We start from the raw sequence: 23,997 nt of genomic DNA, 5'->3' as shown, positions 1-23,997 counted from the left end.
GATCACCAGCCTCCACCCCGCTTGGCAATCCTCCCATGTTTTGCTGCTCACATACTCTTCCTTTTCTATGACTAATTCCAACCCTCTCCAGGACCCTAACCTCTCCAATCCCCCAACTCCCTCCTCCCCACCAGCAGGTGGCATCACCTCCTACTTCTTGGGGGAAAACAAACCTCAAAGGAAGAACATCGGCATTCTGCTACCCACATGGATCATCTCCCATGACTTCCTAACAGAATTAAGGAGCCATCCCTCCTCCTGTCCCAAGGCTCAACTCCCCAACTCATCTCCTCCTGCCCTCTCAGGAACCTTACATTACTGACCGTCCTTCCTCCACCTTTTCCTTTCTCTAGATCGTTCCTCTCGTCATTTTAATGTGTTCAAGAATGTCTCACCTTAAAAACAAAAATCCCTCTTATTTCCTCACTCTGTCCCCTTAAGCTACCACCCTCTTTCTTCCTCTTCACAGACATACTTCTTCAAAGAGTTGTCTAGACTCTCTGTCTCCTTTTCTTCACCTCCCATTCATGCCTCACCTTACTCCCGTCCCTTGACTTAAGCAGCCTCACACAGGCAGCAATGTCCATCCATGACACAAACCCAATGGACTCATTTTAATCTTCAGCTTGCTTGACATCTTGGCAGCATTCGGCTCTGTTACCCCTTCTTCCTTTTGGAAACATTTGCTTCCCTTGGCATTTGTGACCCTTCAGACTTCTGGCTAGTCCTCCTTAGTCACAAAGCTCATGCTTCTATCCCTGAACACTATGTTTTCCAGTTCTTCCAAGTCTACTCCTGGGCCCTCTCTTATCTTGCTGTATTCCTTCCTTTGACAGTTTTCCGTCCCTGCAGCTCCAGTCACCATCTACACTCACTTTTATATCTCAGGAGCAGAGATCTTCAGAACGCCCGACCTGCTGCATCCAGGACACCTCCATTTAGAAGTCCAAAGGCACGTCAAACTTAACGTGTCCACTGAACCCATCATTTCCCCCTCAGACCTGGTTCTTTTCTTGTGTTCCCTATTTCAGTGTGAACTCTACTTTCCATGAAGTTTTGTTTTTAACTTTTTTATTATGCAAAATTTCAAATGTACCCCATGATAGAGAGAATAGTATAATAAACCTCCAAGTATCCATGACCCAGCTTCAAGAATTAGCAACATTTTGCCAGTTTAATTTATCACAAGCCACTCTTTCTTTTCTGGAGTGTTTTAAGCAAATTCAAGAGGTCATATCATTTCAAAAACTTAGTATGCATTTCCAATATTCATTTAAATATGTATGTAAGTGTACCCACGCACACATTTAAAACCACCATCCCATCAGTATACATATCAGAATGAGCAGTAATTCCTTAATATTATTTAAAACCAAGTCTGTACTCAAAATTCTCTATTTCTCACAAAGACGTCTTTTAGTTTGTTGAATCAGGATCCAAACAAGGTCCGCACATGGCATAAAACATATAATATTGTCTTCTATTTCTTAAGTCTTTTTTATGTTCTATTTCATGCCATTGGTTTACTGGCAACATCATGTTATTTGTTCCCTGGAATGTCCCACATTCTGATTTGGTTAATTTCTTCCTTGTAGTGCCGTTTAACCTGTTCATCTATCCTGTGTGCTTCCTACAAACTGGCAGTTAGGTCTAAAGGCTTGCTTAAATTCAGTTATAATTTTTTAGGCAAGAAAACATTGTAGGTGGCCCTTGTGCTGCCCACTGCCTCCCATCATGAAGTTTATAATGTCTGCTTGTTCCTCCTTTTGTGTAGGAGTGTTTCTCTTCTCTAATTTTGAGACTCAAATAGTCTCTCTTCCCATTACCAGGTATTACAGATTTTATCTCCAAGTCACCTCTCAATCTCATCTAGTTTTCTCCTTTTCTCCCTACTTCAAGTTATCATCGTCCTCTTTTACCTGCACCACTGCAACAGCTTCTGAAGAGTCCACCCCACCCTGCTTGCCTTCCCACCTCAACTCCATCTTCCACGTTGTAAGGGGGATTTTTTCCAAAACATTTGCAATTCTGATCTATTTCACCTTCTGATCAAAACTCCTCAATGCTTTTACATGATTCTTAGGATAAAACCCCAAATCTTCACCATGACACCCAAGGTTCATACTCCAGCCTTGCTTTCCTCTCCAGCCTCAGCTTGCATTTTCTCCCTTCATGCACATGCCAGTCCCACTGGCCTCCGTCCACTTCTTTCCCATCCCAGGGCCTTTGCCCTTGGCATCCTTTCATCCAAGAGCATCCCACCCCTCTTCACCCACTCAACTCCTCATCATTGATATGATCTCAGACCAGATGTTACTTCCACAGGAAAACCTTCCTGGAAGCCCCCTAGACTAGGTCAGAGCCCCCTGTTATTCTTCTTGAAGGGTGCTGTGGTTGTGACAGTTGGTAACCATACACTAACTTGTGTGATTATCTGATTAATGCCCATCTCTCCCACTAGACTGTATGCTCCATGTAGAGGGCAGGGCCAACGTCTATTTTGCTTATCACTGTATCCTTAGTACCTACCATAGTGCCAGACACCTAGCAGCCACATAAGAAACGTTTGTAAAATGAAATGAATGAATGAATGGCTCCCAGCTCCAAATGGACAGACCTCAGATATATTCCCCACAAGACCGTACCCAAACTGTCCCTCCGTATCTCTCAGACTTCAGCTCCTCCCACTCTCCCCGGGCTTACTCCATTCCCGCAGCACCAGCCTCCTTTCTGTTTCTCCAGGCCCTTGCTCACCTCACCAGGGCTTTTGCATTTGCTGTTCCCTCTGTCTAGAAAGCTCCTGCCCCAGATAGCAGCCTAGCTCCCGTCCTTACCAACTTCAAAGGTTTGTTCAAGCGTTGACTACAGTATTTGAAATTGCTGGTCTCTCCACTCTTGCAGCTCTCCCACTATCTCAACACTCTTGCACCTGCCATATGTTTTAAAAAGATTTCTTTGGTTTCTGTGATGAAAACTGACTGTAGGAGGGCAAGGACAGAGCAGGAAGATCTGTGTGGAGGTTACTGCAATATTCCAGACAAGAGGGTGCTAACAGTAGAAATAATGCGATAATGGTCAGATTAAAATATCCTGAAGGCAGAGGCAACAGGACTTCCTGGTGAGTGGGTGTGGGTGTATGAGGAAAGAATGGAGTCGAGTAAGTCTTCCTGAAAGAAAAGGGATTATCTACACCCTCTGTGCCTAGTAGAGCACCTGATATACAGGAGGTGCTTAATAATGTTGAACACCGAGTGAACTCAAACTACTGCACGTGTAATAAAGCCAAAGTTCAAAAATGGTATCACTTATTAGCGCACTGAATCCAGTTTCTAAGTGAGACGACTTCTCAGAATATTTGGCCTCTTTTGACAGAGGTCAAAATTCAGAGAAGTGCCAAGAGTGACCATCCTTGGCTGTTGGACCAACAGGGAGGGTGGGCTTGCCTTTCTCCACCCATGACACACTGCCCAGAAGATGTTACTCGCAGCTGGAATGGGGGAGCTGGCCTTAGTCCGGGAGAAGGACGTAGGCAGGACTGCTGATGGGGCCTTTTGCTTCATGCAATTGTTTGATTTTATTAAGCTGCAGAAAAGTGGGGAGGGGTTCAGCTCAGAAAGGATTCTATTTTGGGACTCAGACTTGAGCTGCCGGACTTTTAGGAGTAACCTAAACATTCGAGCTGCTCTGCTCTGGTGTCGAATGAGCCGGTGAAGAGCCGGCCTCCTGATCACCTAATCTAAGAGCTGCCTTCTGGCCCACCCCACCTTCCTGCAGCATCAGATGATGCTGACCATCACCCCTCTTCTTGACATACTCTTCTCTGATGGTGTACACCCTGCAGCCTGACCTCCTTCCCTGCTGACTTGCCCTCGTCTCCTCCCTGGCTCTCCCTCCTCCATCTCACTCCCCAGGCTGGCACTCCCAGGGGCTGCCCTGCCCTGCTAGTGACACACTTTCTCCCCACTTTTGTGCAGAGGGTTCCCACATCTCTAGCTACAGCTTCAGCCCTTCTCCTGTATCTTAATTCCATACGGGTAGCTCCCTGAATGACCTCCAACAGTGATGCTGGTATAACAGGAACAGTGGTGATAACAACAGGCACCTTTTAATGAGTGCAATGTGCCAAGCACTAAACACTTCACACGTATTTTCTTATTTAATGCTCACATCAACCCTTTGAAGTAGGTACTATTGTTAGTCCCCACAGAGAGTGAAAAACAGGCTCAGAGAAGTTATTTTATTTGTCCAAGGACATGCAGCAAGTAAGAGGAAGAGCCAGGTTTCAAGCCCACATCTGTCTAGCTCCAGAGCCTGGACTCACAGCCTTATCTCGTTGCCATCTCAGATGATGAAAACACCCACACTGTGCACCTGTAGATGCCGCGTGACTCCCCATCTCCAGACCAGAGCCTTTTCCTGCTTCCCCAGCAGGGCATCGCTATTGCTTTACTATCTCAGTCTCAGGCCTCAGTCTTCTCTGTGCTTCTTTGATGTCTTATCCTCCCTGCCTAATCACCATCCCTACACACATAAGTGCACGCGCACACACACACACATACACACACATGCTTTCTTACTTCTGCTTAACCAATCATTATTAACAACCATGGTGCCAGGATCACTTAGGAGATCACAAGAGGTGAAAAGCCCAAATTTGAGAATAATCTACCTTTCTTATAAATAAGAGTGTGTGATTCATGGTTATCTCTATAATATTGTCATTTATTCACCTGAAAGCATATTTCAATATGCTTTACTGCCCTTGGAAAGGGAGAGGTGTGTCTGAGCTGGTGAGTGGGGAGCTGTGCTCCAGCCTGGGCCTGCCAGGGGTGTAAGTGAGGACTTCTAGAGCCCATTCTCATTTCCACCCTTGACCAGGCACTGGGCCAGGCACAGAGACGGTACTCAAACAAGTTTGAGGGATGAATGCCTATATAAAACTGTGAAAAGTCAGCTGTCAGATGAAGCCTGGTTTTTTGAATAATTTTGTCTTCCTGATTTAATGGAAAGGCAGTGTATTTGTAAGCCAAAGATGGCTTTGGTATTTAATTAACTATGTCATTTAAAAACAATGTCTTCTCTGGCAGACTATAAACTCAAAGAGAGCAGACAGCATGTTTATCTTCCTTAATGCTGGATTCCAGGACCTAGCTCAGTGCCTACCACATTGTAGTGATCAGTAAACATTTGTTTAATGAATATTTGAATCCTGGCTGTTTCATTTATTTGAAGCTGAAAGTGAACAAGTTATTTCAGCTCTTAAGCTTCAAGTTGCACATCTGTAAAAAGAAGCCAATTATAGAGAAGAAGGCAGGGGTTAGCATTTCATTTTTACCCCAGACACTGCTTTATAGTAAACTATAAATGCCTTGTATGTGTGTGTAATACCTATAAAGCATGTGAAGAAATATGTAAAGCAATCTTATAAAGGTGTGCACACTTTTACCAATGCCTCAGGAGGTACCTTCTCAGTACAAAATGAGGGTAGAGTTTTAGCCATTATCTAGTTCACTTGATCATTGCACAAGAAAGAATTTAATAACTCAAAGCCTAAAGGGGTCGTTTTATATATATATAATTATGTATAATGTAATAATACAATGTAATATATTTCATATGTAATAATTATATTTTTATAATACATTATAGTAAAATTAATGTTATAATATAATTAAATATTACTAAATATGTCATATTAACTATATAATATATAAATATACTATTTTTATAATCCTATGTATATTTTAAGATCATACATATATATGCATAGACATAGAGTTATAAAAATAATTCAGTCTTCGTGTAGAACCCTTGAAAAGAGCAGAAAACCATGAGACTAAACTTTAACCATAATCCCACCTGGATGTAAACCTCATTAGCCTATTTAGTTGTGCTTCTGTTCCACCTAGAATGTGAAAAATTGGAAAGGCAGATAATCTATAAAACCAGAACTTCTCTTTAACCCATCAGAGAGCTGAGGTCCCAACCACCTAGCCTAGAATCTATGGAAAGACAGGCACCTTCAAAGAGAGAAAGACTTTGGACTAGCTCATCTCTGCTTGAGGGAGGAAAGCAGGACATCCTCATAACTAGGTAAAAGAATTCAGCTCAAATTTTTTTAAACAAATTGCTAAACACCAAGTGTGAACAATCATGAGCGTATAGAACTCTGGGAGCCACAGATCAAAGAAAGTTTACAGGTATTCACAAGATCTTCTCCACAGACCTCACCAGGTGCTCATGAGAAAGACTAGCGGAAGGATGAGAGAACAAAGAAAGCCTATGTCTGAGTGCAAACTCAGAGGAGGGGAGCAGCCACTGCTGTGGAAAAAGCATGAAGCCCGACCCGGACCTTTCTCCCTTGGGACAAAAGCCTCAAGCAGCTAGGGGAAGGGCAGGAAACACTGTTGACTCCAGGGCACAGGGAGAGATCCACTGCAGGTGGGTGAAGGATAAAAAGGAAAAGCTCTCTAACTTTGGTAGAAACCGTCATGGGCTTAGACTATTAGATATTTATCTCAGTGGTGGGACAGGATCACTGAGATGCCCAACTCTGAGATCCAAAAACCACAGGGCTTGCTTAAGACTGAGCCAGAACAACAGAGAACCTACCCCACCTCTTGCCCCAGCCCCAAACAGGCTAACAAGTGTAGTAGAGGTACACAGGGAAGGCCTAAAGCTGACGCAGAGCAGCAACACTGAGAAAACCCCCTCAACAAACAAGCTTCCAACCTAAGCACAAGGTACCCCAGAAGAATTTGAATTTGGTGATGCAGTGAAGGTAACCATAGCAACAATAAAGCCCAAACCCAGTGAACTCCTGAATAGCTGATTAAACTTCTCATATTAAGAGCCTAGGAGAAAAAGAGGTATACCCATTTCCAGGCATAAATACTATTTACCTCAGTCTCCACCGTTCTACACACTGTTCATCAGTCATTCAAAAATTATGACACACACAAAAAATTAAGAAAAAGCACCCATTCTCAAGAGATAAAGCAATCAACAGAACCAGACTATCAAACAGGGAATTTAAAATAACCATGATTAATACATTAAAGGATCTGATGGAAAAGGTGAACAAGCAGCATGAACAGATGAGGAATTCTAGCAGAAACATAGAAACTATGAAAAAAGAGAATTAAATGAAATGTTAGAAATGAAAATAAAAACAAAGTATGGTAACAGATGAAGAATGCCTTCAACAGTCTCATTAGGAGAGTTGACATACACAGAAAAGGAGCAGTGAACCCAAAGATAGGTCAATAAAAATTACCCAAACAAAAACACAAAACGAGTGAAAAGAGTGAAACAGTGCATCCAAGAATTGTGGGACAGTATCAAATGGTCTAACATACATGTAACTGAAATTCCAGAAGGAGAAAGGAGAGAGAAAACAGAGCAGAAGATAATGGCTGGGAATTTTCCAAAAATATATACATCAAAGCACAGATCCAGCAAACTCAGAAAACCTCAAGCAGGATTCAAAACAAACAAACACCTAGACACATAATATTTAAACAGCTGAAAACCAAAGATAGGAAATCTTGAAGGCAGCCAGAGGAAAAAAGGCACAGTCCATACAGAGGAGGAAAGATGTGCACAGACAAACATGCAAACCAGAAAACAATGGAGTGAAACCTTGAAAGCGCTGAAAAGAAAACAAAAAACTTGTCAATCCATAATTCTATACCCAATAGAAGTGTATTTCAGAAATGAAAGAGACTGTTTCAGACAAACAAAACTGAAATAATTCATTACCACCATACCTACAATACAAGAAATGTTAAAGAAAATTCTTTAGGAAGCAGAATAAAATATTCCACAAAATCTTGGATTTACATGAAGAAATAAAGATAAGGAATCATTAGAATAAAACTAGATTTAAAATATTGTTTTCCAAGTCTTTAATCACTCTAAAAGATACCTATCTAAAGCAAAAATATAAACTGTAAGTTTACAGCATATGCAAAACCAAAATGTAAGACAATGATAGAAGGAAAAATGAGAGACCAAACTGAGAGTATACTGTCGTAAAGTTCTTACACTACCTGAGAAGTAGTATAATACTATGAAGGTAAACTGTAATTAATCAAAGATAATATAAACCCAGAGGCAACCACTAAAAAAAACTTTAAAAAGAGGTATAAGAAACAAGCCAATTGTAGAGAGAAAATGGAATGATAAAAAATAATTATCTCAGGGGCCAGCCTGGTGGTGCAGCAGTTAAGTTCACACAGTCTGCTTTGGTAGCCTGGGGTTCACAGGTTCGGATCCTGGGTGTGGACATATGCACTGCTTGTCAAGCCATGCTGTGGTAGGCATCCCACATATAAAACTAGAGGAAGATGGGCACAGATGTCAACTTAGGGCCAGTCTTCCTCAGCAAAAAGAGGAGGATTGGTGGTGGATGTTAGCTCACGGCTAATCTTCCTCCCCCCCAAAAAATAATAATAATTAACCCACAGCTAGCCACAAAAAAGAGGAAAAAAGGAGCAAAAACTGAAGGAACTAATAGAAAACAACTTGCAAGATGGAAAATTTTAATCCAACCATGTTATTAATTACATTAAATATAAAGGTCTAGACATGGCAACTAAAAATGAAAATTGTCAGATTGGATAAAAAAGCAAAGCCTCACTATATGTTGGCTACATGAAATCTACTTTAAATATGAAGACATAGAGTAACAGGGTGGAAAAAGATATACTACACAAATACTAATGTAAGAAAAAAAAGCTGGAGTAGCTATACTACTATCAGACAAAGTAAACTCCTGAACAAGAAATGTTAACAGGGATAATTAAAGACATTACATTATGAAAATCAATCAATTCATCAAGAAGACGTAACAATCCTAAGGTGTATGTACTTAACAAGAGAGCTTCAAAATACATAAAGCAAAAACTGATATAACTAAAAAAATAAATAGACAAATCCACAATTGTAGTTGGAGACATCTACACTCCTCTCTTGGTAATCAATAGAACAAATGAACAGAAAATCAGTAAAGACATAGAAAACCTAAACAATGCTATCAACTAAATTGACTTATTTGACATTTTAGAACACTCCACCAAATGAGAGTAGAATATACAGTATTTTCAAGGACACATGGAACATTCACCAACATTGGCCATGTTCTGGCCATAAAATAAGTCTCAACAAATTTAAAAGAACTGACATAATACAATGTATGTAATCTGACTATAAGAGAAATTAATAACAGAAAAATATCTTTAAAATTCTCAAATATTTGGAGATTAAACAACTTACTTCTAAACAACCCATAGGTCAAAGAGGAAGTCACAGGGAAAATATTTTTAATTGAATTAAAATGAAAATACAACATATTAAAATTGGTGGGATGCAGCTGAGCAGTGATTACAGAAAAATTTATAGCATTAAATGCTTTGTTAGGGGGCTGGCCTGGTGGCACAGCAGTTAAGTTCCCATGTTCCACTTTGGTGGCCCAGGACTCGTCAGTTCGGATCCCAGATATGGACATGGCACTACTTGGCAAGCCATGCTGTGGTAGGCGTCTCACATATAAAGTAGAGGAAGATGGGCACGGATGTTAGCTCAGGGCCAGTCTTCCTCAGCAAAAAGAGGAGGATTGGCAGCAGATGTTAGCTCAGGGCTAATCTTCCTCAAATAGTTAAATAAATAAATAAATAAATAAAATAATAAATGCTTTGTTAGGAAAGTAGAAAGATTTATAATCAATGACTTAATCGTTCAGTTAAAGAAACTAAAAACAGAAGAGCAAATTAAACTCAAAGCAAGAACAAAGGGTAATAAAGATAAAAGCAGAAATCAATAAAACTGAAAACAGAAAAACAATAAGAAACCAAAAAAATCAGAGATACCAAAAACTGTTTTTTGTGAGAAGAGCAATAACATTGATAAACCTCTTGGCACAGTGACCAAGAAAAAGGAAAGAAGACACAAATTACCCACATCTGGAATGAGAAAGGGGACATCACTACAGATCCTACAGATATTAAAAGGGTGATAAGGAAATACTATGAACAGCTTTAAGCTCATGAATTCAAAAAGTTTAGATAAAATTCTATACAAACTCTTCCAGGAAATAGAAGATACAGTCTTATTTTATGAGGTCAGGATTACCCTGCTACCTAAACCAGAGAAAGACATTACAGGAAAGGAAAACTAAAGATCAATAACTCTCACGAACCCAGATACAAAATCCTCAACAAAATATTAGCAATTCAGATTTAGCAATCATATATATATATATGAAACCATCATGACCAAGGGGGTTTACCATGGAAACAAAAGGCTGGTTTCAATATTTGAACATAAAACATCATCATCCACCATATTAATACACTGAAGAAGAAAAAACTATGATAATCTCAATACAAAAAAGCCTCTGTCAAAATTAAAAATACTTTCATGATGAAAATTCTCAGCAAAGTTGAAATGGAAGGGAACTTTCTCAACTTGATAAGTGGTATCTACAAAAAACCTACATCCAGCATATTTTACAATGAATGCTGAATGCTTTCCCCTTAAGATCAGGGAAAATGCAAAGATGGCCACCCTCACTTAGGCTGGGACAAAATTCTAGAGGTCCTAGCTGGTGCATTAAGACAGGAGAAAAAAGGATATATAGGTTGGAAGTCAAGAAATAAAAGTGCCTCTACTCCTAGATTATGTGATTATACCTAAAGAAAATCTCAAAAATTCTACAAAAAAGCTATTAGAACCGATAAGTGAGTTTAATAGGATCTCATGATACAAGACCAATAAACAAAAATCAGTCATATTTCTGTAAACCAGCAATGAAAAATTGGAAATTAAACTTAAAAAAAAATAGTATCATTTACAACAGCACCAAAACACATGAAATACTTAGATATAAATCTAGAAAAATATGTGCAAGATCTATATGCCAAAAACTACAAAACACTGAAGAAAATCAAAGTTGGCCTAAATAAATAGAGAGTTACAGTATACCATACTCATGGATTGGAAGACAATGTTGTTAAGATGTCAATTATTTCAAAATTTATCTAGAGAGTCAGCGAAATCCCAATCAAAATCCCATAGGACTTTTTATAGATTCTATAAAATTAATAGACAAGAGCAAAGGAACAATTTTGAAAAAGAAGAACAAAGTTGGAGGACTCACACTACCAGACTTTAAGACTTGCTATAAAGGTACAGTAATCAGGAGAGTATGGTACTGGTGAAAGAAGGGACACATAGAGGAACGCATCAGAATTGAAAGTCCAGAAATATACACACACATACACGGCCAATTAATTTTCCACAAAACTTCAAAGCAATTCAATAGAGAATGGTTAGTTTTTTTAACAAACGGTGGTGGGATATTTAGACCTCCATATGCAGAAAGCAAAAATGAACTTTGATCTCTATGTAGACCTTGCACCATCTACAAAACTCAAATGAATCAATGTAAAGTAAAATTTAAAGTCTAGAAAACTGTAAAATGCAAAAAATGTAAAACCTGAAACTTCCAGATTGAAATATAGAAAAATTTTTGTGACCTTTCTTGGCAAAGAATTATTTGATATAACACCAAAAGCATAATCCATAAAATAAAATATTGAGAAGTTAGACTTCATCAAACTTAAAAAGTTCTCCTCTTCAAATGATACTGCCTATAAAATGAAAAACCAAGCCAGAGAGTGAGAGAAAATATTTTCAAAACACGTGTCTGATAAAGAACTTGTTTCTAGAATATAAAAATAATTTTCAAAACTTGATAATAAAACAACCCAACAAAAAAAGTAGGCAAAATATTTGAACAGCTACTCCACCAAAAAATATATGTGAACGCAAATAAGCACCTGAAAAGACGCTCAACATCATTAGTCATTTGGAAAATGAAAATTAAAACCACAGTGAGATATCACTACACAACTACACAACTACACAACTGGCTAAAACAAACAAACAAAATCATGACAATACCAAGTGCTGTTGAGGGCACAGAGCAACAGGAACTCCCAACATCATCTGTAGGAATGCACTTTGGATTCCTACAGTTTGAACAGATTGGTAGTTTCTTATAGTGTTAAATATATCCTCACTATATTACTCAGCAATCACAACCTAGGGATTCACGAGAGAGGAATGAAAACTTACACACAAACCTGTATGCAAATGTTGATACTAGGTATATTCATAATAGCCAAAAACTGAAAACTCAAATGTCCTTCAAGTGGTGAATGGAAAAACAAACTGCGATATATCCATACCATGGAATACCACACTCAGCCCTTAAAAAGAACAAATTACTGATAGACGCCGCAAGACAGAGTATGCTAAGTGAAAGAAAAACTCAAGAGGCTACACACTCTGTGATTCCATTTATATAAGATTTTGGAAAGTGGTAAGAGGAACTGACTAAATAGGGGCATGAGGAAATTTTCTGAAGTGATGGAACTATTCTATATTTTGACTGTATACACTAAAAATGGTGAATGTTAATGAATAATCAATAAATCTGAATGAAAAATAAAAAGCTGTAAAAATATAAATAATAACAAAATAAACTGATAGAACTAACAACAAAAGTACTATTGTATCAATAAACGTAAATGGAGTGGACTTATCTAGTAAGAGAAAAAATCAGATTGGATTATAAAACAAATTCTAATGGTTCTATATACAAGTGAGTTATAAAAGTAACAAAAGGATGGCCAAATGTATTCAGACAAATGAAAACAAAAAGAAAACAAACGTCATGATAGTAATATCAGACAAGTTAAATTCTGGGCCAAAAGAACAAAATATTAAATGAGATTTGATAATGCTAAGAGTGCAATTCACAATGAAGATGTTGCAATTCATAATGAAAGTATTACAACTCTCATTGAAGATAAAGCAGTTAGAAATATCAAAACACCAAATAACATAGCATCAACATTCAAAAACAAAAATTATAGGAAATGCAAGGTGCAATAGGTTAGCACAAATCAGCAGTAAATTTTTAACTTACCTTTCTTGGCCCATAACAGTCTAAGTGGACAACACCAAGAAAATAGAAGAACTAAATAACAATAACGTGGGTCCAAATATGTGTATGTCAAAGACACACACTTGTGTATTTGTACTTTGTAGTGTAAATAACCAGAAAACAATATCTCCTAACAATTGGAAATTTTAAAATGTTCTTTTAAAATTCTTAGGACAAAGAGGAACTCCAAATCTGCAAAATCTCCAGAAAACAACCGTATTAAAATATTATATATGGAAACCTACGGAATATAGCTAAAATAATGCTCAAAGAAAAATCCAAGCCTGAAATACTTATGTTATTAAACAAGAACGAAGGAAAGTAAATAAGCATCTAATTTTTGGTAAAACTTTTTTTCACTGATGTAACACAAGCACCTAGAATGGGCCAGACACATAGTGGGCACTCAATAAATATTTGTTGAATAAATGAGTAACAGAGTAAACTTCAGAAAGGAAAAAGAATGAGTTAATAAAATAAAAGCAGAAATTAACATAGTAGAAAAAAGAAATAATAATAACAGCGCCAAGAGCTTGTTTCTGAAAAAATAAAAGAAAATAGGTAACTTAAGCACCAAGCAATGGAAGAAAGCACAACTACACAAACTAAATGTAGTAAAGCAGAAATAATCACGGACACAGAGGAAATCCAATGAGTCTACAAACCCACTTTGCTCAACCCTAAGCAAATAAATTAAATTAAAGATCTGGAAGAAATGAATAATTTTCTAGGAAAATATAATTTACCAAAATTTACCTCAGAGAAGATAGAAAATCTAAACTGACAATTACTATAGGAAAAAAAGAAGAAAAATTTTAAAGATTTACCCTCATAAACCACTAGGTCCAGATGCCTTCAAAGGGAAATTAATTCTATGTAATCTTCCAGAGTAAATAATTTTTTTTGGTGAGGAAGATTGGCCCTGAGCTAACATTTGTTGCCAATCTTCCTCTATTTTGTATGTGGGACATTGCCACAGCATGGCTTGATGAGCAGTGTCTACGTCTGTGCCCAGGATCCAAACCTGCAAACCCTGGGCTGCCAAAGGAGAGCAGCACTGTACCAGCCCCTAAGAGCAAATAATTTTAATGCTACTTAAACTGTTTCAGAGTTTAGAAAAAAATGTGGAGGAAGGCTTCCAGATTCCTTTAGGAAGCAAGAATAACATTGATACGAACAGCTGCAAAGATTAAACACAAAAAGAAAATTACAGTCCAATCTCACTATGACCTTTGATGTAGAAATCCTAAATAAAACGTTGACAAATAAAGTCCTGGAGCACATTAAAGAAAACAGTATACTATCAGTGGGTGGGAGGTTATCCTAGGAATGCAAGAATGGTTCAATGTTACAAGATGGATAATGTGATCATTTCTTTAGACAATAAAAAACATTGGATAATACTCAAGAACCTTTCTTCATAAAACATTCAATGAATTAAGGAAAGATGGACATTTCATAATATGATAAAATATATCAATCTTAACCCAAAAGCCAGTATCATGTTTAATGGAAAAACACTGGATTTGCATTAAAACATTAAAAAACACTGCATTTGCATTAAAGTCAAGAACTTCAACATGTTCTTGAGATATAAGCCAATGTAATTCAACAAGAGAAATAAATGAGAGGTATAAAAATTAGAAATACCAAGGTAAAATTATCTGTATTTGTAGATAATACGATTGTAAACCTGGAAAATCTAAGAGAATCTCAAGAAAGGAATACAACAATAAGATAATTAAATTTAACATGCTCAGGTCCAAATATAATACACAGATATCAACAGCTTTCATATATATAAACAACCATCAGTCAAGAGATATGGAGGAAAAGTCTTCATTTATAACAGCAACAAAAGTAAATAAATATCTAAGAATACATTTAATTTAAAAATGTATAGGATTTATATGAGAAAAACATTTAAACATTCCTGAAGGCCACAAAATTAAAGATAAAAATAAATGGCAAGGCAAACAGTGTTCTTTGTGAGGAATTCTCAAGATCATAAAGATATAATTCTCCCTAAACTTAGCTATAAGTGTAAAGTAACCCCAATAAAAATACATATATATGTTAAATATGTACATATTTATTTAAATAGGCAACCTAATGCTAAAGTATTTCATATGGAAAAATAAGTGACAATAACAGGAAAAGTCTAAAAAAAAGGAAAGTAAGTATGAGGAGTTAGTCCTACAAAATATTATTGTATGTTTAAAAGCACAAAACTTACAACAGAGGGACCCTGGAACATGAATATATAGAAATATCAATGGTATAGGATAAGAAGTTCAGAAATAGCCCCAAGTAAATACATATAAAATTTACTATACAAAAAGGAGGCATCTCAAATCTGTGAAGAAAAGATGGAATAATTAATGCGGTGTTGGGACAATGAGAGAACTGCTAGGGAAAAAAATGAAGCCATATTTTACATCTTACACAAGGATGAATTCCAAATTGAACAAAAATTCAAAAGCACAAAATTAATCCATAAGTTTAGTGGGATAAACCATGGTAAAATTATTTTATAACTGGAGTGGGGGAGATTCTTTAAACTATGATACAAAAATCCAGAAGCCATAAAAACAAAGACTGAGAAACTCAACTACACAAATATGTCTTCTGTATGGTGAAGACAAAAGAACAACAAAATGAGAAAATATTTGCAACTCTTATTACAGATAAATGGTTAATATCCCTAATAAATAAAGAGATCCTAAAAATCAATGGGAAAAACATCAACTACCAAATAGCAAAACAGTCAATGGGTAAGCACAGAGAGTTCACGGAAAAGAAAATAGAAATCATTCTTAAAGATATGAAGAGATATTCAACTTCATCCTAATAAGAGAAATGCAAATGAAAACTTCACTGAGAAAAGTGTAAGTTACATATCCTTTGGTCCAGGAATTCAGCCCTCTAGAAATTTATCTTGCACATATACTCCATGTAGTAGGATGAGTGGTGGTTCCCCCCAAAAACATGTCCACCCGGAACCCGTGCAGATGACCTTATTTGGAAAAGGGCTTTTGCAGATGTGACTAAGTTAATAATCTTGAGATAAGATCTTGGATTGACTGGGTGGGCCTTAATCTGATGACAAGTACCCCTATAAGAGACAGCAAGACACACAGAGTGGGAGTCAACGTGAAGATGGAAGCAGAGACTGGAACGAGGCATCTACAAGCCAAGGAACACCAATGACTGGGAGCAACCACCAGAAGCTGGGAGAGAAGCAGAGAACAGATCCAGCCTCAAAGTCTCTGGAAGGCAACAATCCTGCCAAAACCTTGATTTCAGACTTCTGGCCTCCAGAACTGCAAGAGAATAAATTTCCATTGTTTGAAGCCACCCAGTTTGTGGTACTTTGTCATTGCAGTCCTAGGAAACGAACATACTCCACCATGTAAAAGGACGTGCTTTAAACATCACTCATCACAGCACTGTTTGTATTAGGACAAGACTGGAAACAGCAAGACAACGGATTAAATTTAATACAGTGGAATATTATGCAGGTGAAAAAAAGCTCTTTATAAACTGATGTGGAAATGCTCTCTGTAACAGGCCCAACAGGAAACAGATGCTACTCAAAATAGGGGAGTTTATTTACAAGGGACAAGAAATAAGGGTGTATACAGGCATAGAGGAACCCATAAGGGAGAATGCCGCACCCTGGGGTTAGGGGCAGTGGGCTCTCACCACTGCCATGCCCAAAGGACAATCTGGAAGGAGAGAGACTGCCTGAAAGGCAGCAGAGCCGTGTAGAGGGACATGGCCAGCCCAAGGCAACTTCACAGGGAGGGAGGCAGAGAATCAATCTCCTAACTTCACTCTCCTCCCTCCCTCTCTTTGATGTCCCTCGTGACCCTCCCCATTGGCTGATCCCAGCCGGAAGCCAGAGGGAAAGGGAGCCCTGTGAGGTCCTCCATGCGGTCCACCCCGCAGGGCAGAGGTCAGCAAGGAGCCCGGTGGAGAGTGCCTCTGGAGGGGCATGGAAGCTATCCAACTCAATCTCCAAGATGGTTTTTTTAAAGCAAGGTACAGAGTAGTATATACAGTGTGTCATCATTTCAGTAAGAAAGAGAAGAAGTATCGTATATGCATTGGCTACATGTTCATAGGAGATCTGGACAGACCCCCAAGAAAATGATCATATTTGATGCTCTGGGGAGGGGACCTGGGTGTCTGGGGAACAAGAGTTGGGGGAGACTTTCCATTGTGTGCCATATTATACCTTTTGAATTCTGAACCATACAAATGGTTCAAAATATTAAAATTTTTATTTATGTTCAAAAATATAAATAAAATTTAACTTTTAAAAGTCCAATATTAATGGTCTTTACAAGAAAGGCCCCTAGATAGTACATGATTATATTCAATAAAAGAAGAAGCAGGAACAATAAAAGCTGGGGACCAGCCATGGGGGAGACGAGAAGCGTGCCCACCTGTCAGGTAATGCCTGCAGCACGGTGGGCATCAGCACTCCGGAGATAGCTTTGTAGAGGATGGAGTCACACACGCCGACGATGTTCACCACCGTGGAGGAGCCCAGCACAGGCAGCATGTGGGGCGGCATTCCTTGCCAAAAGTGCAGGAGGAAACTTTGAACCTGTATCGACCCACAGAGAGGAGAAGAACCATGAGGTTACACAGGGCCCTCCCAACAGAGCCCAGGGACTTGGCCAAGGCCAACCCAGTCGGCAGTGCTGTCATCCACTTCCCCCGCAGCAGCAGAGGCCGCCCCAGCCTGGTGCAGCTTTGGAGGACCTGCAAGGTCCTCCTGTCCCAAGTCTTCCCCCTGCCCACCCGTGTGGCATGCCCCCTGCCAGAGAACCAGTTGGTCTGGCAGGCTGGGGTCTCCTCTGCCCTGGGAGAGGGGAGTAGCATGTTAATCCATCGGCCCCTTCATGTCCACTTGGTCTGGGAAAAGTTTAAGGAAGGGAAGGCGGGATATCGCTCTTAAAAAGCTCAGAGCACTAGTACCCACTATTCTTTGGGCCCCTTGGTGCCTCGGGGGCCCCTGGGTGTTCTGGAAGGAAGGGAACAATGTGGGAGTTGTAGGTGAGAGGAATGTGTCTGAAGGGAGAAGAATCTGAAGAGTAGGGGCCGTAAAGGAAAGTCTCTTGATTCAAATTTGCGTGCCCAAAACTGGATAAAGTGCAAGCGCCTCTTCACGTACAAATTCTTCCATTGTCCCAAAGAGCACTGGCCACTTGTTGCCATTTTGGGATGCTACATGGTGATATCTAGGTGGTGAGCTATGTGGACACTCCAACCCCAACCACTAGCACAGAACAGAAATATAACAGGCACTCAAAAGTAGTTATTATTGTTAATATGATGATAGCAGGAACTCAAGCTGTGTTGCTGATGAATGAATGGCAGCGCGAATATCCAAAGCAGAGAACTCCTCGATGCCCCTACAGTTATATCTTGTAGTGTGTGAGCTGGAGGTCACGGAGAGAGCAGGTAGGGAGTGGAGGGTGGGACAAGATAAAGGAAGTGAAGGGAAATAGTAGAAGGTGGTGAACTGGTGAATATAACAACATTCAAAAATATCTAGACTTCAGCTAACATTGAGGACTGGTTCATCTGGAAGATAGGAGGGAACAAATAACCGAATTTTTGTGAATTCTCATAGGCTCAACTTGGTTCCTGGACTGTGTATCCTTCTTTCCCCCACAGATGGGCACTCTTGAGCCTATACTAAGATTCCACATATAGCATTACCACATCCCTGGTTCCCCAAATGAATCCTGATCCCATGTAGGAGATAATTTAGTACCCTAGTCTAATACTTTGGAGGTGGTATTATTATTTATTGAGTGCCTACTATATGCCAGGTACTTGGCATAGGATCTCTCATTTAATACTCACAATACTGCTACAGCTGAGAATCATTACTCTCATTTTGCAGACATTATTTGTCCAAAGCTGGACAGCAAGTCAGGGAACGGATGAAGTGGAGCCCATGTCTGCCTATCTGTCCACCTGTCAGTCTCATGGCTAGTTTGTTCTTTACGTAGTACGTGGGCTTCAACCCTATTCCTGAGACCCATGTCTCTCCTTGGACCACTGCCTGCTTCCCAGCTTTCTTTGCTCCCCACTTCTGGTGACCTGCAGTGTCTCTCAGGTCCCTCTTAGGAGGAAGGTCTTGCTTTCCTTTGACCAGGCTACCTGTGACCCCTGCCTGGTGACCTTAGCTCAGCCTTGGGCAGACTGACTCCCCTGATATCCACAGCCAGCCTGGACTTCCCAGCGTCAACACTGGATGGGAGGCTTGGCAGAGGAGGAATGGGTAGAAAAGCATGCCCCCTGACTTCCTGGGGGGGAGTGGTAAAAACATGATCAAAATGGTGCATGAAGACAGGTCTATAATTTGTGAAACTCAAATCACAGTTCTGTTAATCCCATGACAGTGAAAATATTGCAAAGTTTTCATCCAGATTGAAAATTAAAAGAAAGAAAATCCAGATGAGTTAAGATTGCCTTCCAGGGTTCCAATCCTGGCCCCACTACCAACTAGGTGTGTAATATCTCTATGCCTCAGTTTCCTTACCTGTGAAACAGGAATAAAAGTAGTATTTACTGCACAGGTTTCAGTAAAGGTTTCTAAAAAGTACTTATTATAGTCCTTGGCATAGTAGATGCTTAATAAATTAGCTATTTTTATCATATCATGGAGGCACTATCACTACTAGGTCCAAGAAACCAGTGTGCTGCCCGAAGCATTTGAGACACACTTGCCTAAGTTTCTGAGTGTCACGCAGCCAGGATCCTCATTGTGGCTCTGCGCACCTGTCAAGGTTCTTTTTCTGTCATTTGGACACCTTGGTGGCTGAGAGTTGGCCTGGCCTCGGCCTGGAGATAGCCACATCTCCAGGATAAGGTGCTTGCCCTCCAGAGACCCTCTGCTGTCCCCTGATCCCAGCTTGTCCCTGGACACTGGCCTCAGGCTGGGGCTTGGACCTCCCTGCCTTCCCTTCCAACTCTGAGTAAGAAGTTCTGCCCAGTTGATTCCTAAGATTTGGTAGATTCTGAATTCATTTGCATCTCTAAGCTCTCCTTGCATCCAGCTCTACTCTTTTTTTTTTATATGAGCAGTTAATTTCTAGCAGAAATTGTGGAAAAGATCAGCGGCTGTGTACGTTAAAACACATCTGTGGGAAATCAGTGTCTTTAGCAGGCATCTGTTTCAAGCCTGTTCATGTAGCACAGGGAGCCCTGATCAGTCCCTGGTCTCCTGGGCAGCCCTTGTAGAGGGCATATTATCCAGTTTTGACTTCCCTTGATACCCTCTGCATTTTAGACTATTTAGTGTCCAGTGGTACCAGTTCCTCAGAGCGAGAGGAAAAAAGGAGGTAGAACAGCGTAAAGCTCACGCTCTGACACTTGGAAGTCAGGTGTGAAATGGACAGACACGGTATTTACACCAGGAGGCAGAGCCGACAGGACCTCCCAACAGACTGCATATGAAGGTTGAGGGAAAGAGAAGAATCAAGGCTTGTGGCTTGAGAATTGGGTGGGTGGTCGTGGCAATCTAAGACTCGGGAAAACAGATTCGGAGTGGAAAATTAGAGCTCTGATTTGGCCATGTTAGGTTAGATGTCAAGTCAATTGAATCTGGAGCTCAGGACTAAATATATAAAAATGAAAGTTACCAGCTTTTATACAATGGAGACGATGTCTACCTATTATTAGGATGAAATAAGATAACTTATGTAAAATGTCTGGCACTGTGTAGGCATTTAACAAATGGAAACTCACTATTAGGCAGAAGGGAGAAGTTCTCCTTACCCTTTGCAAGCATAAATGGTGAAAGAATCAGAGGCAAACGATTGAAACTGATTATTTAAAGTGAGTTTCCTGGATTATCCCCTGAACTCTCAACCCTTTTTCTCTTGGCTCAGTGAAGTATCAGGAGATGATTTCCTTAAGAATATCTAAGTAAGTTTTCTATTTTTTTTCCACGCCCATGTTTAGTTCATTCCTAACATATTGACACCCTGCGGAAATACATCTAATGACTTTCAATCAGGGTGCTGAATTGCTACAGTGTTGAAAGGATCTCAACAAAACAGTAACTACCAAAATACCTACCATTTCTTATGCTCTGAGTTCGAAATCAGACAGTTTACATACACAATTTCCATGTAATCATCACAATTTAACTATGAGGTAGATATAATTATCTCCATTTCACAGCAAAAGAAACTGAGGCTCAGAAGGTGAGTACCTTGCTCAAGGTCACAGGCTAATGGTGGATTTAGGACTCCAACACAGGACTATCTGACTTTATGCTCTTTGTGCAATGTAGTTTGGGGAAGGCTTTGCAGCAAGTCTCCTACATGCAGACTTGGGCTCTTTGTACTTGCCTGACAATGCTACAAGTCATTTGTCCATCCATCCATTTATCCATCCGTCCATCTACTCATCCACTCACCCACCCAACAAATATTTACCGAGAGCCTGAGAGTATGGCAGACCTGGATACAGCAGTGAACAAGACAAACGAGATCCCTGGCCTTAAGGGCTTACATTATGATGGTAGGAGACAAACAATGCACAAGCAAACAAATAATCTGAGATTGTGATATTAGGGTAAGTTGTGACCACAACAGATATTAAATATTTTGAAGACTTGAAACAAACTATAATGTCAAGGTATACCAGATGCACCCACTATCCATTTACCAATGACTTTTCCTAGCGGTGGGAGAAAGTCCATGCCCATCAGAAGTAAAACATCCCCCTTCATTCTTTTGTGGTTGGGTAGAATGAACCATATCTTGATTAGCCATCTTAAAAACAGCCACCAAATATCCCTGCCACAGGCGTGCAAAGAATATTGGACTAGTGGTGTCAGGTGACAAAAGATCTAGTCGTGACTTTGGCCCTAACCAACTATGTGACTTTGGGCAAGTCTCTTAACTCTCTGGTTGCCATATCTGATAAAAGCAAGCATTTGTACTCCTTTTGTGTCTACAAAGAGCTTTTCCAGGCATTGTCTCATCTCCTCCTTCCAGTAATCCTATGAATTACATAAGCAGGGATGATTTTTTTTTTTTTTTGAGGAAGATTAGCCCTGAGCTAACTACTGCCAATCCTTCTCTTTTTGCTGAGGAAGACTGGCCCTGAGCTAACATCCATGCCCATCTTCCTCTACTTTATATGTGAGACGCCTACCACAGCATGGCTTTTTGCCAAGCAGTGCCATGTCTGCACTCGGGATCCGAACCAGCGAACCCCAGGCCGCCGAGAAGCAGAAAGTGCGAACTTAACTGCTGCACCACCGGGCCGGCCCCAGGGATGATATTTTTATCTTCACTTCTAGGATGAGGAATTGAGGCTTTCCTAGCACAGCCAGGTCCTGAATCCAAGCCTGGGCTCCAAGTCTGGCACTTTTTGCATAGGAGCACCCTGCCCATTGCAAGGTTTCTGGACCTCTCACCATATATCTGCCTCCTAATTGCTGGTGTGCCTTCTTCCCCCTCCCCCAACAGGCCGTGTCTTACTTATTGCCCCATTCCTGGGACCTAGAGCAGTGAGTGGCACCATCAGATATCCAGTAAGTGCTGGGATTAATGAATGGCATTAAGTAAAATGAGATGATGAGCTTGGGGATGAAGAAAGCTACATATGAACGTAAGGGAGGACTATCACCAGTTTTATTGTTAGTCCTTGTGGCAGAGAGGGAGAGCTGTCCACTAGAGCTCTGAGCTCCTCTTCTGTAGTAGTGTAAGCCGCTGCCCAGTGAGGGGCCACACTTCTGAGCTCCCCCTGCATCAAGGTGGGGCCGTGAAACCATCTGTTGCCCACGGGATGTGGAAAAAAGTGACGCGTTTTATTTCTGGACTGACAAGGTTAAGAGCATGTGTTCCCTGAAATCCTTTTCCCCATCCATCAGCTGAACAAAGAGAACTCCAAGGCTCTAGGGCAGAGTGTGGCTGCAAGGGGGAAGGAGCCTGGGTCCCTGAACCACTCCCAGCAACCAGCCTTCCAACCGAGAGCAGCCACATTGGATTGTGACATGAGGGAGAAATAAACTTCTCATGTATTAAGATTTAGGGCATTATTTGTTACAGAAGCCAGTGTTGTCTTAACCAATCATGAATCATTACTTGCCCTGGTCTCAGAGATCTTCGGAATGTTAAGATATAGCCAACTTGAGAGAAACCACAATATGAGAGAGAGCAGCGATTTTTCTTTCCTTAAAAAAAGGGGGCTGGCCCAGTGGTATAGTGGTTAAGTTCACGCTCTACTTGGACAGCCCCGGGTTCACAGATTAGCATCCTGGGTGCTGACCTACACACCACTCATCAAGCCATGTTGTGGTGGCATCTCACATACAAAACAGAGGGAGATTGGCATGAATGTTAGCTCAGTGACAATCTTCCTCACCAAAAAAAATAAATGAATCTACTTAAATGGTCACTCAAGGAACTTGGGAGGTTTAAAAACTCTAGTGGATAAAAGTCAAGAGAAGGAAGAATAGCACTTCTCCACCAACACACTGGATCTCTCCTGGAGCTGTGTCCATGAGCCAACTGACAGCTCACGTTCGACCATGACAACACAGGATTACTGTGGGAACAGTAAATGAGCTGACACAAGTAAGTGCACGTCTTACTACAAGTTCACTGTTGTGAGACACAGTGGTAGAAAGGCAGGAAAATATGGGGGAGAAGAGCATTTTGTATCTTCCATCATTTTTTACCCCTCCATCTCCAGCAGCAACCCCTCCACCTGCCAAAACACACACAAAGGGACTCTCTGGGATCTTTTCTACCACTAACTACTGGTTTTTACAGCCCCTTTAGAGCCTGTATTATCTTCCCTCAAATTGAATGTCCATACGTGATCCCAGGGTGCTTTTTTTTTTTTTGCCTGAAAGGCATTTTCTTTAAACAGAAAGGCCTCAGGTTTATGGGGTGAGATGTGTAGTTTCTTGCCATCCCTCTGGAAGGCTCTTTTGGATG

At 40.2% G+C, this 23,997-nt stretch overlaps 1 protein-coding gene across 7 annotated transcripts in view; it reads right to left on the bottom strand.

Moving 5' to 3' along the window:
• Positions 1-23,997, bottom strand: part of RFX4 (regulatory factor X4) — a 177,547-nt gene that overhangs the window by 48,318 nt on the left and 105,232 nt on the right. For all 7 annotated transcript variants that reach the window (XM_070254114.1, XM_023631039.2, XM_070254112.1 and 4 more), the window contains one exon: positions 17,464-17,627. In XM_070254114.1, coding sequence (XP_070110215.1) covers positions 17,464-17,627 — 164 coding nt within the window. The remainder of the gene's footprint in view (positions 1-17,463; positions 17,628-23,997) is intronic.

This window comes from Equus caballus, chromosome 28 (genome assembly GCF_041296265.1).
Source record: "Equus caballus isolate H_3958 breed thoroughbred chromosome 28, TB-T2T, whole genome shotgun sequence".
NCBI classification, from domain to species: Eukaryota; Metazoa; Chordata; class Mammalia; order Perissodactyla; family Equidae; genus Equus; species Equus caballus.
This window is presented reverse-complemented; position numbering and strand designations above follow the sequence as displayed.